The following is a 14129-nucleotide window of genomic DNA, read 5'->3' on the forward strand; positions in this document are numbered from 1 at the left end:
CTCACCCATAACATCGTGGGACAGGTGTGTATGCACCCTCACATTGCTGGGACTGCCTACAATCGTTTTCTATGGACATACTGCGGGGTAATGCAAAATCTATGCAATGAGTTCTTATTTTCAGAATGAAACCAGTTTCTCAAGAAGCACTTTCCAGGGGCAAAAAATATGCAATAGATCTAAATTGTGGGTGCGCTATGTAGACTAGGGGTGGAGGAAAATATTTGCTAAACAGATTTATTACGGTATTTTGACATAATCCAATTATCCACATTGTTTTGGGGCCAGCACTGATCTCTTGCGGTGGGTTGCAGCTGTCATTTGCATGTGCTTTTTTAAATAAAACAAACCGCTCCGAATTTCAGATTACTGTAATCAGCTTTCCTCTAAGCTGATGCATTCGTAACTCAGTGGAACAAGTGCCTACAGCATAAACATTTTCGTTAGAATTTTTGTTAGCAATTATGTTATTTTTTTGGCTGGGAAAAACCCCGTGAATTGTCAATTGCGCAAATAATTGGGAATAAAAAAATGGCGGATCGGTCAAACGGATAGGAACCAGCAAAAAAATAAGTAGACAAAATAAGTACTCAGGTCTCCATTGGTTCTAGAATAAAACTTCATGCGTACACAGACTAAACTGATTATGGCTATGACCGCATATCCTGGGGAGAAAGTCAAGACAGGAAGGGGGGGGAGAGAGGGAAGGAGGGAGCTTTGTCACTGAGACAGTTAACCATCATTAGCCCCTTCTCTTTGCCATGTGCACAAAAAGCCGTTTGTCACGTCAGTGTTAAGATGAAGTGGAGAAGGATGCTGTTGGTAATTGGACAGGCAGAGGATGGGGGGGGATTGGTGGACTGGTGGGGGGCAGGGAGGGAGGTTGAGCTGGGCCTGCAATCAGGAAAGAGCCAGCCGAAGCCACAGAAATGGATGGGTTTACCCTAGAATAATCCATTTGATTCATGAACTGAGCCAACTTTTCTTGCTCTACGTGACATCATATTGCAGGGAATCCCCATTGCTGCAGATTCTCAGGCGGGGCCGTTAGTCTCAAATCAATAGAGCGGAGAGGAAAACAAGCCACCCAAAAGGCATGCAACCTTAACACAACAGGCCCATTTTCCCCGCTGATTGCTATAAGGATGCATAGCTCACTGTTGGAGGGAGAAGTCAGCTTCTACAGCCTCCTGCAAAATCATTGTTATGTTGTATTGTTAACCAAAGAGACTCCTTTCTTTCTGGGGACGGTGAATGAGAGGGATTTTTTTAAAATTCAGACTCCTCCAACTTGGTGTCCTCCAGATGTTTTGGGCCACAAATCCCATCAGCTCAAGCTAACACAGCCATGCTAAACTCTCTGACTAAATTCTTCCTGATTGTAGAATCATAGAATAGTAGAGTTGGAAGGGACCTCTAAGGCCATCAAGTCCAACTCCCTGCTCCATGCAGGAATCCAAATTAAAGCATACCCAACAGGTAGCTGTCCAGCTGCCTCTTGAAGGCCTCCAGTGTTGGACAGCCCACCACCTCCCTAGGTCATTGGTTCCATTGTTGTACCGCTCTAACAGTTAGGAAGATTTTCCTGATGTTCAGCCGAAATCTGGCTTCCTGTAACTTGAACCCATTGTTCTGTGACCTGCAATCTGGGATGATCGAGAAGAGATATTGGCTCTCCTCTGTGTGGCAACCTTTCAAGAACCTGAAGAATGCTACCATATCTCCCCATAGTCTTCTCTTCTGAAGGCTAAATGTGTCTTCTCAAAGCTGATGTGACTTATCTATGATGTTTAGATTCATGGTCCATCAGCTTCTTTCTGCTAGAATCTGGCTTTTTACAAAACTGCTGTTACTATTTGTTTTTTAATTTGCCAGAGTACGATGGACTTCAGCAAGCCAGTTCCAAGAGCAGATTCCCCAGGACCAGCCTTGCAAATAAGTTCAGAAGTTCTTAGTCCACAAAAAAATTATTATGACTAGTTCTCTCCTTCCCAGCAAACACTTCTCCTGGATAGAAAGTCGTGCCATTAGTACAAGGGCGCCAGCTGGATCCCACCCATTGGACATAATGAAAAACAAAATGGCACAGCAGAAAAAGAAAAACCCAATAAAACTAATGAGCAGGCTTATCCAAGGGGAACCGAAGGCCCAAGAGAGACCTCTTAGATCGATTTATTATTTGATGACTCAAGGCTGCAATCCAACATGCAGTTTACCTGGGAGTAAGACCCACTGAATTCAATGTATAGGACTGAGCTGGAAATTTGTACCCCACATTTCCACCAAACGGTGTCCAAGATGGTTAACAGAAATAAAATGTAACAATGCTACTACTAATAATACTAACAGTATACAATAGAATGGCAGTAATCAGACTGATGTGATTATGGATGTCATTGCACTGTTTGATCACTCCCAATGGAAGCACAACAGGGCTATCTGCCCTCAGAAGAGTCCGCATGTTACTGCAGAGCTTGGAAAAGTTCCTTTTTTGAACTACAACTCCCATCAGCCCAATCCAGTGGCCATGCTGGCTGGGGCTGATGGGAGTTGTAGTTCAAAAAAGTAACTTTTCCAAGCTCTGATGTTACGTCTCTGAATGAGTCACTGCACTGGGCTTGGCTCCTTCCAATTCCATCCTGAACAGGAACTTGTACAGAAACACAAGGAGGTGAACTCCTCTCAAGGTGGCTAGTTCTCTTATTCATCGTCATCATCATCTGCTAATACCTGCTATTCAGTTCTCTGAATAGTTGCCGGCCCCTCCGTGTAGAAGGACATAACAGCAGGCACAGGGAGAAACTGTTTTGCAGAAGTATGTTATTATTGTTTGTTTTTTGGGGGGGGAACCTTAGGGGTGGGAACCCCCAAAACACCCCAGTGAGGACTGAGCATGCTCAGTGGGCATAGAATGCTGAATCTGTGTGTGTGTGTGCGTGTTTGTAATGGAATGGAGTGTCCTGGAAGAAGATGTGGATGGCAGGCTGACAACCAGCATCTCACACTGCAACATTTTGTTGCAGGCCCCACTGGTACAGATTCTAAAACCAAACCTTTTCAGCTGTAAGAACAAATTTTGATTTAGAAAAAAAGGATGTTTTTCAATTAGCAGGGCTGTACTCAACCGAGTCATAGAGTAGATCCATTGAAACCAGTGGATTTTAAACATGGCCCTTGATTTCAGTGGATCTACTCTGACTTGGATTCAATCCTTAGAAGTCTGGGAAACATTTTTTGTCAGGAGCATTGGGTTAAAATGGGGTACATTGTTATGTGTGTGTGTGTGTGTGAGAGAGAGAGAGAGATCAGCTGACTGCGGATAATAATTTTGGCCCTGGCCTTGTTTTTCTGTAAATCAAACAGCACAGGAAATAATTGTGCACTCCTCCCAGTAGCCTGGCTTTGAAACGAGGCTACAGATTCTTCTTCCAACAAGACCAATGGGAGCCATTTGTATCATCTGTTGCAGGAACACTCTGCTAACTTATTGCTTGCCCATAATGCTGTTAGTCAACCTTTTCAAGCATTCACACTGAAAATGCCAGACTCAAAAATATCATAATTACTTAAAAATCAGATAAAACTTCTGGCACTCTTTTCTGATCGCAAACAAACCCCCCCCACACACACACCAGTTCTTACTTTTCTGCAAGAAAGCTGCTTAAAAAAGCAAGTGCCATTTGAGTGATGTGGGATATGAACTTCCTGGAAGAATCATAGGAAGAGGAAGGTAATTAAATTCTAAGGACCCTTTGCTCAGGTGGCTCAGGATTCCCAAAGTGCTGGCCATACATGGCGTGGAAGGAGACCCACTGCTATATTAAATTGAATTATGGTATTACTCATGGCATATCTTCCTTACAGTTCTGGAGAGGAAATGTACCTTTCTGGGTGGGTACCACAATGTTTGTTCCTTTATGTACCTCTGAGGTATAAAACAAATTTGCCGGCGGATGCAGCCTGCCTTTTGGTGAGACTTTTCCCTGTGTTGTCAAGTCATTATACTGTTTCTCGTTCTTCCCTAGGGCTTGACCTTCTACGGCAGAATGAGTCAGGAAAATCAACAACCTGCCAAGCCCCGCCATTTCCTGGCCATATAAAGTTGCTGATCTCTCATGTGTCGGGCTTTGACATCTCTTGATAGCTGAAAGAAGCAAAAGGAATGAAAAGACAGCACTGAAATCTATCTATCTATCTATCTATCTATCTGTCTATCTATCTATCTATCTATCTATCTATCTATCTACACAATGGTTTTTTGGAAGGATACCTAATTGAAAAAACACCACTTTAGAGCTTTCTTGGATTCGTGGGATTTTATCACCTATCAAGCAAGTCTCGAAAGGAGAAGCTATGCTTTTATAGTTAACAAGACAATTCGGACAGATTTTTTTTTTTAAAAAAAATAGCATATAGAGTATAAAACACACACTGTGATAACCATATCTAGATATATCGTCTCAAAATGGATGATGGCCATAGAAACAAGATGAACAAAGTTTCTGACAATTACCGTTATCAAGATGGCGGCTACAAAGGGTATGCTCCCAATGATGGATACTATCAAAGTGGGGAGGAGCCCGGTCAAGAGGAAGATGACCAGAGTGATGCCACCGAAGGGCATGATGAAGATGATGAAGTCTACGAAGGAGAGTACCAGGGCATCCCTCACCCAGATGACATCAAGAAGCAGAAGAAGAAAGCCCCAGAGGTGGCCGACGAGTTTAGAGCCCATGCTGACCTCCTGGCAGAGAAGATGGAGGACGAAGAACAGCTGGCTCACCAGTACGAGAACATCATTGAGGAGTGCAGTCATGGGCGCTTCCAATGGATGCTCTTCACCGTCCTTGGCTTGGCACTGATGGCAGATGGGGTGGAGGTCTTTGTGGTTGGATTCGTCCTGCCGAGTGCCGAGAAGGACATGTGTTTGTCAAGCACCAACAAAGGGATGATAGGTGAGACCCACTTCTTTTTGACCACGTATGGGTGGAGTTCAACCATGGATGGGTGGAAGTCAAACCAGCGAATACAATCAGTGTTTACTGCTGCTGTTGCTTTCAGTCTGCAAGCGATATACAATTTATTACTTTTCCCCTCTCACATGCATTGTATTTCCTTTGCACTGAAATGAATGGGGTGGAATGTTGGGTTTCAACGAGATAGAAACTGTTCAGTAGTTCTATCCCTTAGCAGAGTATTTTCAGAAAAGCGGAATGAGAATTAACCAGCCCACCTTCCCCTCATATAGATTAGCTGAATAAAAGCAACAGAGACAGTCTTATTTGGTAAAGGGTATTAAAATGTTTATGCACAACTTTTCATATGTTCAGGAATGTCTTGGAGACTGGGCCTGGCAACCAAGAGGTCTTCTGTATCTTTAAAAGTTGTGCAGGGGGAAGGGAGAATTCCACCTTGCAGTTTTTCCCATTACAGCATTGCAAGAAAACCTGCACTTGGATGAATTTTCTCTTCTGTTAAAGATACAGAATCATTCTCAGGCCCTGAGCCTGGCAACCCTACTCTGAATGCCACGTGCTGGGAATGACAAGTGGAGAGAGTGCTCTTGCGCTCAGGTCTTGCTTATGGGCTTCCCATTGGGGCATCTGGTCGGCCACTGTGAAATTAAAGCTCTGGACTAGATGGACCAGTGGCCTGATCCAGCAGGCTCTTCTGATGCTCTCAGGACCTGGCCTACCATTAAGCAAAGGGAGGCAGTGGGCATTCAAGCCTCCCCAACATGGCTAGGATCGGGGTGCACAAGCAATCCTTCATAAGACAATGAGGAGAGGACATTTTTCATCCATCTAGCTCAGTATTGTCCACACTGACTGGCAGCAGCTCTCCAGGGTTTCAGGCAGGAGCCCCTCCCAGCCCTACCTGGAGATGTCAGGAACTGAATTTTCTTCATGCAAAGCAGGTGCGCCACCACTGAGTGGCTCTACCACTGAGCTAGCAATAAAGAAAAAGAGTGGTGACGACGACAGATCTCTTTGGACCAGTGTTCATTGTCGGAAGAAGGCTTGCGTGGAGTGGGCAAAGGGGAAGCACAATTGTGTTTGAATGACTCTTGCAGCATAGTGGCCTCCTTTGAGTTGTTAGACATGCATGGCTTGGCATTCCTTACCGCTGTTTCACACAAAGAACATGGGCTCGAGTTCATGTGGCACGCCTCTCAGGTGGCTCTCAGTCAGGTCATATTTTTAATAAAGAGACATGACTGGTTCATTTTCAGTTGGAGATAACAGAGCTGGCTTCACCCTCATGTTTAATCATGAGAAGAGTGTCTCTTTGACCAGACCTTTCAGGAGACAGGAAGAGAGCCAGTGTGGTGTAGTGGTTAGAGTCTTGGACTACAACCTGGGAGACCAGGGTTCAAATCCCCGTACAGCCATGAAGCTCCCTGGGTGACCTTGGGTCAGTCACTGCCTCTCAGCCTTAGAGGAAGGCAATGGTAAACCACCTCTGAATACCGCTTACCACGAAAACCCTATTCATTGGGTCAGAATCGACTTGAAGGTAGTCCATTTCCATTTTTTTAAGGAGAGGGGCATGGAAAGAGAAAGTAAGTAATTTAAGGTGGGCTGGAAGGATCTGTCAGTTTACGTTCTCTCGGGATTCTTATTTTTCTCCAGCAATTTGCAATATTTGTTCCAAAAAATCCTCATAAAAATTAGTCAGCATTTGAGCGTGTATTTCTCCTAGTACACATTTTTATATGCAGTTTTGACTGATGTACACATATCTGATAGGCTCCTAATGATGTTGTCTGTTATGAGTGTGCTGCCAAAGCTTCTTCTGGCTGCATGGGGGGGTGGTTGTTGTTCCATTGTGTTGTTTTATAGTATGATATATTTGTTTTTGTTTTTAACATTGTTGTGAATCGCTTAGAGACCTTCGGGCAACAAGCAACTAATACATCTAATAAATAATAATGATACTAATTTTTGTAAGCAATTTCAGTAATGTACTGCATTTTTGTATAGTATTTTCACAAATATATTAATTTTTAATGCATCGTTCCCTCCCAACATAAGCATTTTTGTAAACATTGGTCGGTTGGAAAACCGCATTGCAATTTCACACTTCAAAAGATGGCTGTCTTTCAGTTGTCGGATTGTTTCCGAAAGTACAAATTAGGTAGGCTTGCCTTTAAATGCCAGAAAAATTGGTGCTTCCCTCCCACCCCTGGTTGCATCGCATATGATTTGAGATCGCAGCATTCCATTTTGTCATTTTACTTAGGTCGCAGCAGGTCTTTATATTTGCACCCAATCCTGTTTATTCAAACGAAGAAATGCTGGAGAATCCAAGACCTTTCCCCCTTTCTATGCTCTCCCTTTCATAGTCTCATAAATCAGTTAGCTATTTCTGCACCTGGCAGGAGCGATTTAGCCCAGCGTGTGTGTCCCAACTGGGATTATTTGTGTTCTGATCTGCCAGATGTCATTGTCTCCTTCAGCCCAATGCATGCGGAGCGATTCCACCTGGTATAGTTTTACAGGCAGCCTAAGCTGGAGCGCGGTGTTCAGGTTGTGAGCGTGTAAAGAAACCTCTGGACTGAGACAATGGAAAAATGCGGGGGGGGAATGATGGATAATAGTTTTGCAAAGAAGACAGAGGAACATAGGAAGTTGTCTTAAACTGTGTCAGACGTTTGGTCCGTCTAGCTCAGTGTTGTCTACACTGACTGGCAGCAGCTCTTCAGGATTTCAGGCAGAGGTAGGGTTGTCAGGCTCAGGGCCTGAGAATGAGTCTGCATCTTTAAGAGAAGAGAAAATTCAGCCAAGTGCAGGTGTTCTTGCAACCCTGTAGTGGGAAAAACCACAAGGTGGAATTCTCCCTTCCCCCTGCACAACTTTTAAAGATACAGAAGACCTCTTGGAGGCTGGGCACAATATTTGGCACACCCTTGCTGGAAACGACAGAGCAGGCAAGGCTAGATTCAGAAGAGCTCATTCTTATTAGTTTGCGTTGGGTTTAAAGCACCTTAGGAGGTATAGCTGGTGCTCGTAGGCAATTTGGATTTTCTCCCCTGCATTTTGTGAGAGGCAGCTGGCTCCTCCCTCCTGCCTTTTTGCACAGAATAAAATAATGAAGGAAGAGAACCCAAGTTTTATCAGAATAATTAGTCATTTTAATGTGCCTTGGGTACCACAGAGCATGGGGGGTGGGAATGGATTATAGAAATAAAATTCCTCCAGAAATCTGTTCTTTTCCCACCCACTTTGAATTTTTCAGTGACACAAGTTCTTGAGGCTATGCCTCGACTGGGAGATTTGCAGAACTGTCTGATGCCAATCCAATGCATAAATATTCAGACAAATATTAGATTGTGCACTTAACTTGCATAGCTGGCACCAAGTCCATATAACTACCCCCTCCCCCAAATCTATTTGTATAGCAAAGAGCTGGTGTTCTGGGAGCATGGGAGGCTATATCTGTATTTATTTTTAAAAAATTATTTGAAGCATTTGTATCTTGCTCTTCACCCTGCCTGCCCCTCAAAGACTCCCAGAGTAGCTTACAAATGTCAGTGATAAGGCAGTCCCTGCCCTCAGGCTTACAATCTAAAAGACATGACATAAAAGGAAAAGGGATTGTGAGGGAGGAGGGAAGAAAGAAAATCCAGGCACTGTTTCCTAGTTACAGAGCTCTTGTAGTGATCAGCTGGAACGGAAAGAGATTTCAAGGAGAGGTGGAGCCAAAAGCTGTTGTTCTTTCAGCACAGCAGATGGAAAAATCTTGCCGTTCCATCTCTCATAAGAGGAACCCTGCGGGATCAGGCCAGTGGCCCATCTAGGCCAGCATTCTGTTCTCACAGTGGCCAACCAGAAGCTCCAATGGGAAGCCCTCGAGCGGGACCTGAGTGCAAAGAGCACTCTCCCCTCTTGTGGTTTCTAGTAACTGGTGATCGGACATATACGACCTCCAACAATGGAGGGAGAACATAGCTATCTTGGCCAGTAGCCACTGATAGCCTTATCCTCCATGAATTTGTCTAATCCTCTGTTAAAAACCTTCCCAGTTGGTGGACATCACTGCCCGTTGTGGGAGCAGATTCCATAGTTTGACTATGCATTGTGTAAAAAACTCCTTTCTTCTTTCTGTCCTGAATACCTCCCTCTCCCCGCCTCTCTTACAGCCCATTGGAATAGCTGCCATGTCGTCATGGGGTTGCCCACTGGCATCCAGAGAACTGTACACGTCAAATGGTTTTCAATAGCATCAGTGCCCTGGACAAAGAGGCATACTTTGGCACACAGTTCATAATTAGCTTATGACATTTCATTGACCCAAAATGTGATCATGGGCACCAGCTTAGATGGTTTTTCACAAAAGGTTTTGTTGTTGTCATGGGCCTTCAAGTCGATTTTGACTTGTGGTGACCCTATGAATCAGGAACCTCCAGTAGCATCTGTTAGAAACCACCCTGTTCAGATCTTGTAAGGTCAGGTCCGTGGCTTCCTTTATGGAATCAATCCATCTCTTGTTTGGCCTTCCTCTTTTTCTACTCCCTTCTGTTTTCCCCAGCATTATTGTCTTTTCTAATTAATCATGTCTTCTCATTATGTGTCCAAAGTATGATAACCTCAGTTTCAAGCAGCTTTTTAAAGGGTTCGACAAACTTAGGAATACAGTATAGATTTCAGAAAAGCTGTTTGAAAGGTAGCCAAATAATCTCTCTCTCTGTTCTTTGTAGGGATGCGAGAGAAATCAGTTTGCGTTATAGTTGTGAACATGAACCAAAACACAGTTATCCTTTGAAATTCGCACTGCTTTGAGTTTTGTGATATAGTTCTTAAACCAAAAATAATGCATGCAAAGTTCTTCTATTAAGGCAAAGTGTTCACAGAAATGCATACAGGCAGCCTGATGATATGGACAAGGTGCTTGAGATGATGCAGTTCACAACGTGTCTTCTCAAGCCTTGCCCCTCTTGGTTTATTAAAGGTTGCTGAGGAGGTATGACAGGGTGGATCTCGGGAGTTAACACATCCTTGCAGGAGGGATTGGTCCTGGCTGTTATTATTATTATTATTTATTATTATTATTTATTAGACTTTTATTCCGCCCGACTAGCAATAGCTCTCTGGGCGGTGAACATAGAAATACAATAAAAGACACAGTATGATACAACAAGGACATATAAAAATAAAACAATCTAAAATCAATTACAACAAATTTAAAATTAAGTTAGCTTAAATTAAAATGCCTCGGAAAAGAGGAAGGTTTTAACTTGGCGCCGAAAGGATAGCAATGTCGGCGCCAAGCGCACCTCCTCAGGGAGACTATTCCACAGTTCTGGGGCCACCACTGAGAAGGCCCTAGATCTTGTCACCACCCTCCGGGCTTCCCTATGAGTCGGAACCCGGAGGAGGGCCTTCGTAGTAGAACGTAGAGTATGGGCCGGTTCGTATCGGGAGAGGCATTCCGACAAGTATCGTGGTCCCGCGCCGTATAAGGCTTTATAGGTTAATACCAACACTTTGAATCTGGCCCAGAAGCATATTGGTAGCCAGTGCAGGCGAGCCAGAACAGGTGTTATATGCTCGGACCGCTTGGTCCTTGTTAACAATCTGGCCGCCGCATTTTGCACTAGCTGTAGCTTCCGAACTGTCTTCAAAGGCAGCCCTACGTAGAGCGCGTTGCAGTAGTCCAAATGCAAGGTTACCAGAGCATGAACAACTGATGTAAGGTCCTCCTTACTCAAGTAGGGACGTAGCTGGGTTACCAACCGAAGTTGGTAGAACGCATTCCGTGCCACCGAGGCTACTTGAGCCTCAAGTGAAAGGGAAGAGTCTAAAAAGACTGTTCTGAAAGAGGCAGTGATCTGACCACTCCTGAAAAAGCCCACCCTGGACTCAATGGTTTGTGACAATTGCCCGGTTGCAAATAACCCCTTGTTAGGGAAGGTGATTGAGAGGGTTAAGGTGCAACAATTGCAGATACTCTTGTACGGAGCTGATTATCTTGACCCATTTCAATTCTGGCTAGGCCTGGTTAGGCCTGAATCAGTCTTTGTCACCCTGATGGATGACTTATTGGGACAAGGACAAGGGGAATGCAATCCCTGATGATGGTATCCTTCTTAGTGAGATGGGTACCGGAGGCACTGTTTTACAGTGGCTCCCATCCTAACTCCAGAGTCAGTTTCAGAGAATAGCATTGGGTGATTGTCTTTCGGCCTCTGGCAGTTGTGCTACAAAGTGCCATAGGGGACTGTCTTGTCCTCAGTGTTGTTTAACATCTACACGAAGCAGTTATGATAATAATAATAATGTATATTTTGTTAAAAGCAAAATGGAAGAGTTGGATCCGATACGCTTGTGTGCGAGCTTCTGTTTTGAAGAAGCTCAGGATGAATAGCTGGCAAGATGGGTTTTCTCTGCGTAAAGCAATTTATACAGCCTGGCCGTTCCTTTTTGATCTGGAAGCAAGGGGGTGAGCTCAGGCAGAATACATGCACTTCCTTGATGGCATCAGGTGATGACCATGCTGCTCAACAGCATGAAAAGTGAACTGCTCCATATTAACACTTCAATTTGCCTATATGCCTTCCCCGATCTGATGCTTTTCAGATGTCTAGGACTACAGCTGCCATCAGCCCCCAAACTGTTGTAGTTCAAAACACCGGAAAGGCACCAGACTGGGGAAGAAGGATAGGTGCATCACATCATTATAATTTGCACAGAGCTGTTCACTTTTCATGGTGTTTGACAGAAGGTCAGCAGGGATGAGGTTGAGAGATGGGGCTTTAGGGAGCTGTCTTAAGAACGTAAGAATATCCTAGTGGCTGGATCAGGCCAAAGAAGGCCCATCTTGTCCAGCATTTGGTTTTCACAGTGACCATCCAGATGCCTGTGGAAAGCCTGCAAGCAGTACTGGCTCAAGGGATCCTGCCTACTTGACATGGCCCTTGACATGCGGAGTGTCCAGCTTATGCTCTGAGGACTCTGTGTCTGGTGTCAGCTCAGGGCTAGATATGGCAGAACGTCAAGATCTCTCAGCCAGAGCCAGGTGCAAGAGATGTACATACAGAGTACAGGGATGGCTCTGAGCGCATTTGGAGTCCAAGAACTAGCTTTCAGTGCCAGAACTGAACTTAGTTCACAATCTTTCACATAAACAGCTCTCCTGGTTAGCTTTAATCATTTCAGTAGCCTAATTTACTGGGGGAAAGCCAATTTGTTGTTGCTGTTGTTAGACAACTGAGGGTTGGAAGCCGATCTGTTGCAAATCACCCAGCATTCAACCAGCACATCCAGATCTGCTTTCTGCCGACCCCCCATCTTCAAGTACATTCGGGAAGCACCAAAGAGCAATAACTTTGGCAACTGTGTTGGGAGGGGAGGTGACAGATGGCGTCCCTCCAAGGGCTGAATTCAGCTTGAGAATTGCCAGTTGCCAATCCCTTGAGTCCAATAATCCATAAAGTGATCAGGACCCTTTTATACGTATAACCTACAAACCCGCTGTAAATTGGACTTCAAGAGCCCATTGCAGATCACCATCTGTAAAGGATGTGCATGTGTATGTGTCGTCTATACTTGCACGCATGATGGATCCATTGAATACCAATCCCCTTGGGGGGGGGGAAAGTTGAATAATGAAGAAGTGAAAAGGAGCTGTGCTTGGCTTGCCGCCAAGTGCCTGAAAAGCTTAAATACGGTGTGAATTCATTACAAAGGGATTTGCTTACATTCTGATGAGGAGAAATTACAGCATTTATGGATGCCTCTGCAGCCTGATTGCCATGAGCTTTAAAGGCATTTCTTGGTTGAAATCATCCAGGTTTTAAAATTATTCTTATGCTGCATTGTTTTATTAATTTAGCAAAGCATTTGGGTTGCAAATATTCGACTAGTCACACCAGAGCCAGTGTTTAATACAGAATGGGCTGGGGAACCTCCGGCCTGCAGGCCAACGTTGGCCGACCAGACCGCCCCATGTGGCCCATGAGGCATCAGGTGACATCAGGTGTGGGGCAGATAGCTGATGCATGGGCTGTCCAATCCTGCTCAGTTTGGATTCACCAGTGAGTTCCTGCTGGGAACTGGCTGTTGTGCCTGAACCTGGGATAAAGCAGGGTTGACCCCACACACCAGTGCATCAGCAGATGTGCAGAGAGGTCTGTTTTGCTGAGTTCAGGTGCAAACAGCAAGTTATTGCTGGGAACCGGCTGGCATGCCCAAACCCTGCAGAAAGCAGGATTGAACTCCCCACACATTAGCTGGTGCATTGGTAGTTCACTTTTGCTTGGGCAATGTCTCTCCCCATCCCCAAGGGCCAACTTTGACAGGTGGGCAGGATAACATGCCTGTCAATTACCTGATGTCAGTATGATGCCAGGTGATTGATGGGTGGGTGGTCCTGCCTAGCTGACAATGCTGGCCCACCGGGGTGAGGAAGATTTGGCCTACCACACCACAAAGGCTCCCCATCCCTGATGCAGAACATCAGATAGTGGGGACCATCGCTGGGAGGCCTTGGGGTCAAATCCATCCTCGTCTCGGATGCAGTCTGGCCTTCTACTAGTTGCTAATCCCAAAGGCAAAAGTATGGTATGAACGAGCAGGAATCATGCAGGTCAGACTTGGAAGCTGGCCATAGTTGCACTTTGGGTGGGTGTGTTGGTGCCTTCCCCCTCCTCTTGTACACCCCCTTGTCACAGTGGCCCTCTGGCAAACCAGTTTCCTGATTAGAAGGCCAGAGTCTTGGGTCTGGATGTGGAGAAGCACAGATTCAAATTCCCACTCAAATTCTTTCCAACCACCACAAAGGATTGGAAAATTGTATTGACCGTTTTTTCTGTCCTTTGCGGATTCCACAGGGATTTCTCACCAGTTTCACTCTCCTGGGTAGCTGCAGTCATGAGAGCTAGCAACTTTTTTTTTTTTAAGAAAGCTGTGATTGTTAGGAAACTGAATCTTGTACTCATTATGACAGTCTGCACCTTTTCAAAGCACTCTTGTGGAAATCATAGCATGTGTGCTGCTCTCTCTCTTTCCAAAACACAGGATTTTATGGGAAAGTATTGCAGAAAGGGCCTCTACAATATTTCTAAGGAACTGATCCAGCCTTTGAACTGCCCTTAATATTTTCCCCCTGTCTGAAATGTGTAAAATTAG

At 44.8% G+C, this 14129-nt stretch overlaps 1 protein-coding gene across 2 annotated transcripts in view; it reads left to right on the forward strand.

Annotated features, from left to right (window-relative positions):
* The window catches only part of SV2B (synaptic vesicle glycoprotein 2B), a 49603-nt gene that overhangs the window by 19356 nt on the left and 16118 nt on the right, over positions 1–14129 (forward strand). Inside the window, exon 2 of one of the 2 annotated variants that reach the window (XM_061595483.1) lies at positions 4026–4955. In XM_061595483.1, coding sequence (XP_061451467.1) covers positions 4466–4955 — 490 coding nt within the window. In that variant the 5' untranslated portion in view covers positions 4026–4465. Of the gene's footprint in view, positions 1–4025; positions 4956–7858; positions 7931–14129 lie in introns of those variants that run through there. The other variant, XM_061595484.1, reaches the window with a different exon arrangement.

Source organism: Rhineura floridana, chromosome 14, assembly GCF_030035675.1.
Source record: "Rhineura floridana isolate rRhiFlo1 chromosome 14, rRhiFlo1.hap2, whole genome shotgun sequence".
Taxonomy (NCBI): domain Eukaryota; kingdom Metazoa; phylum Chordata; class Lepidosauria; order Squamata; family Rhineuridae; genus Rhineura; species Rhineura floridana.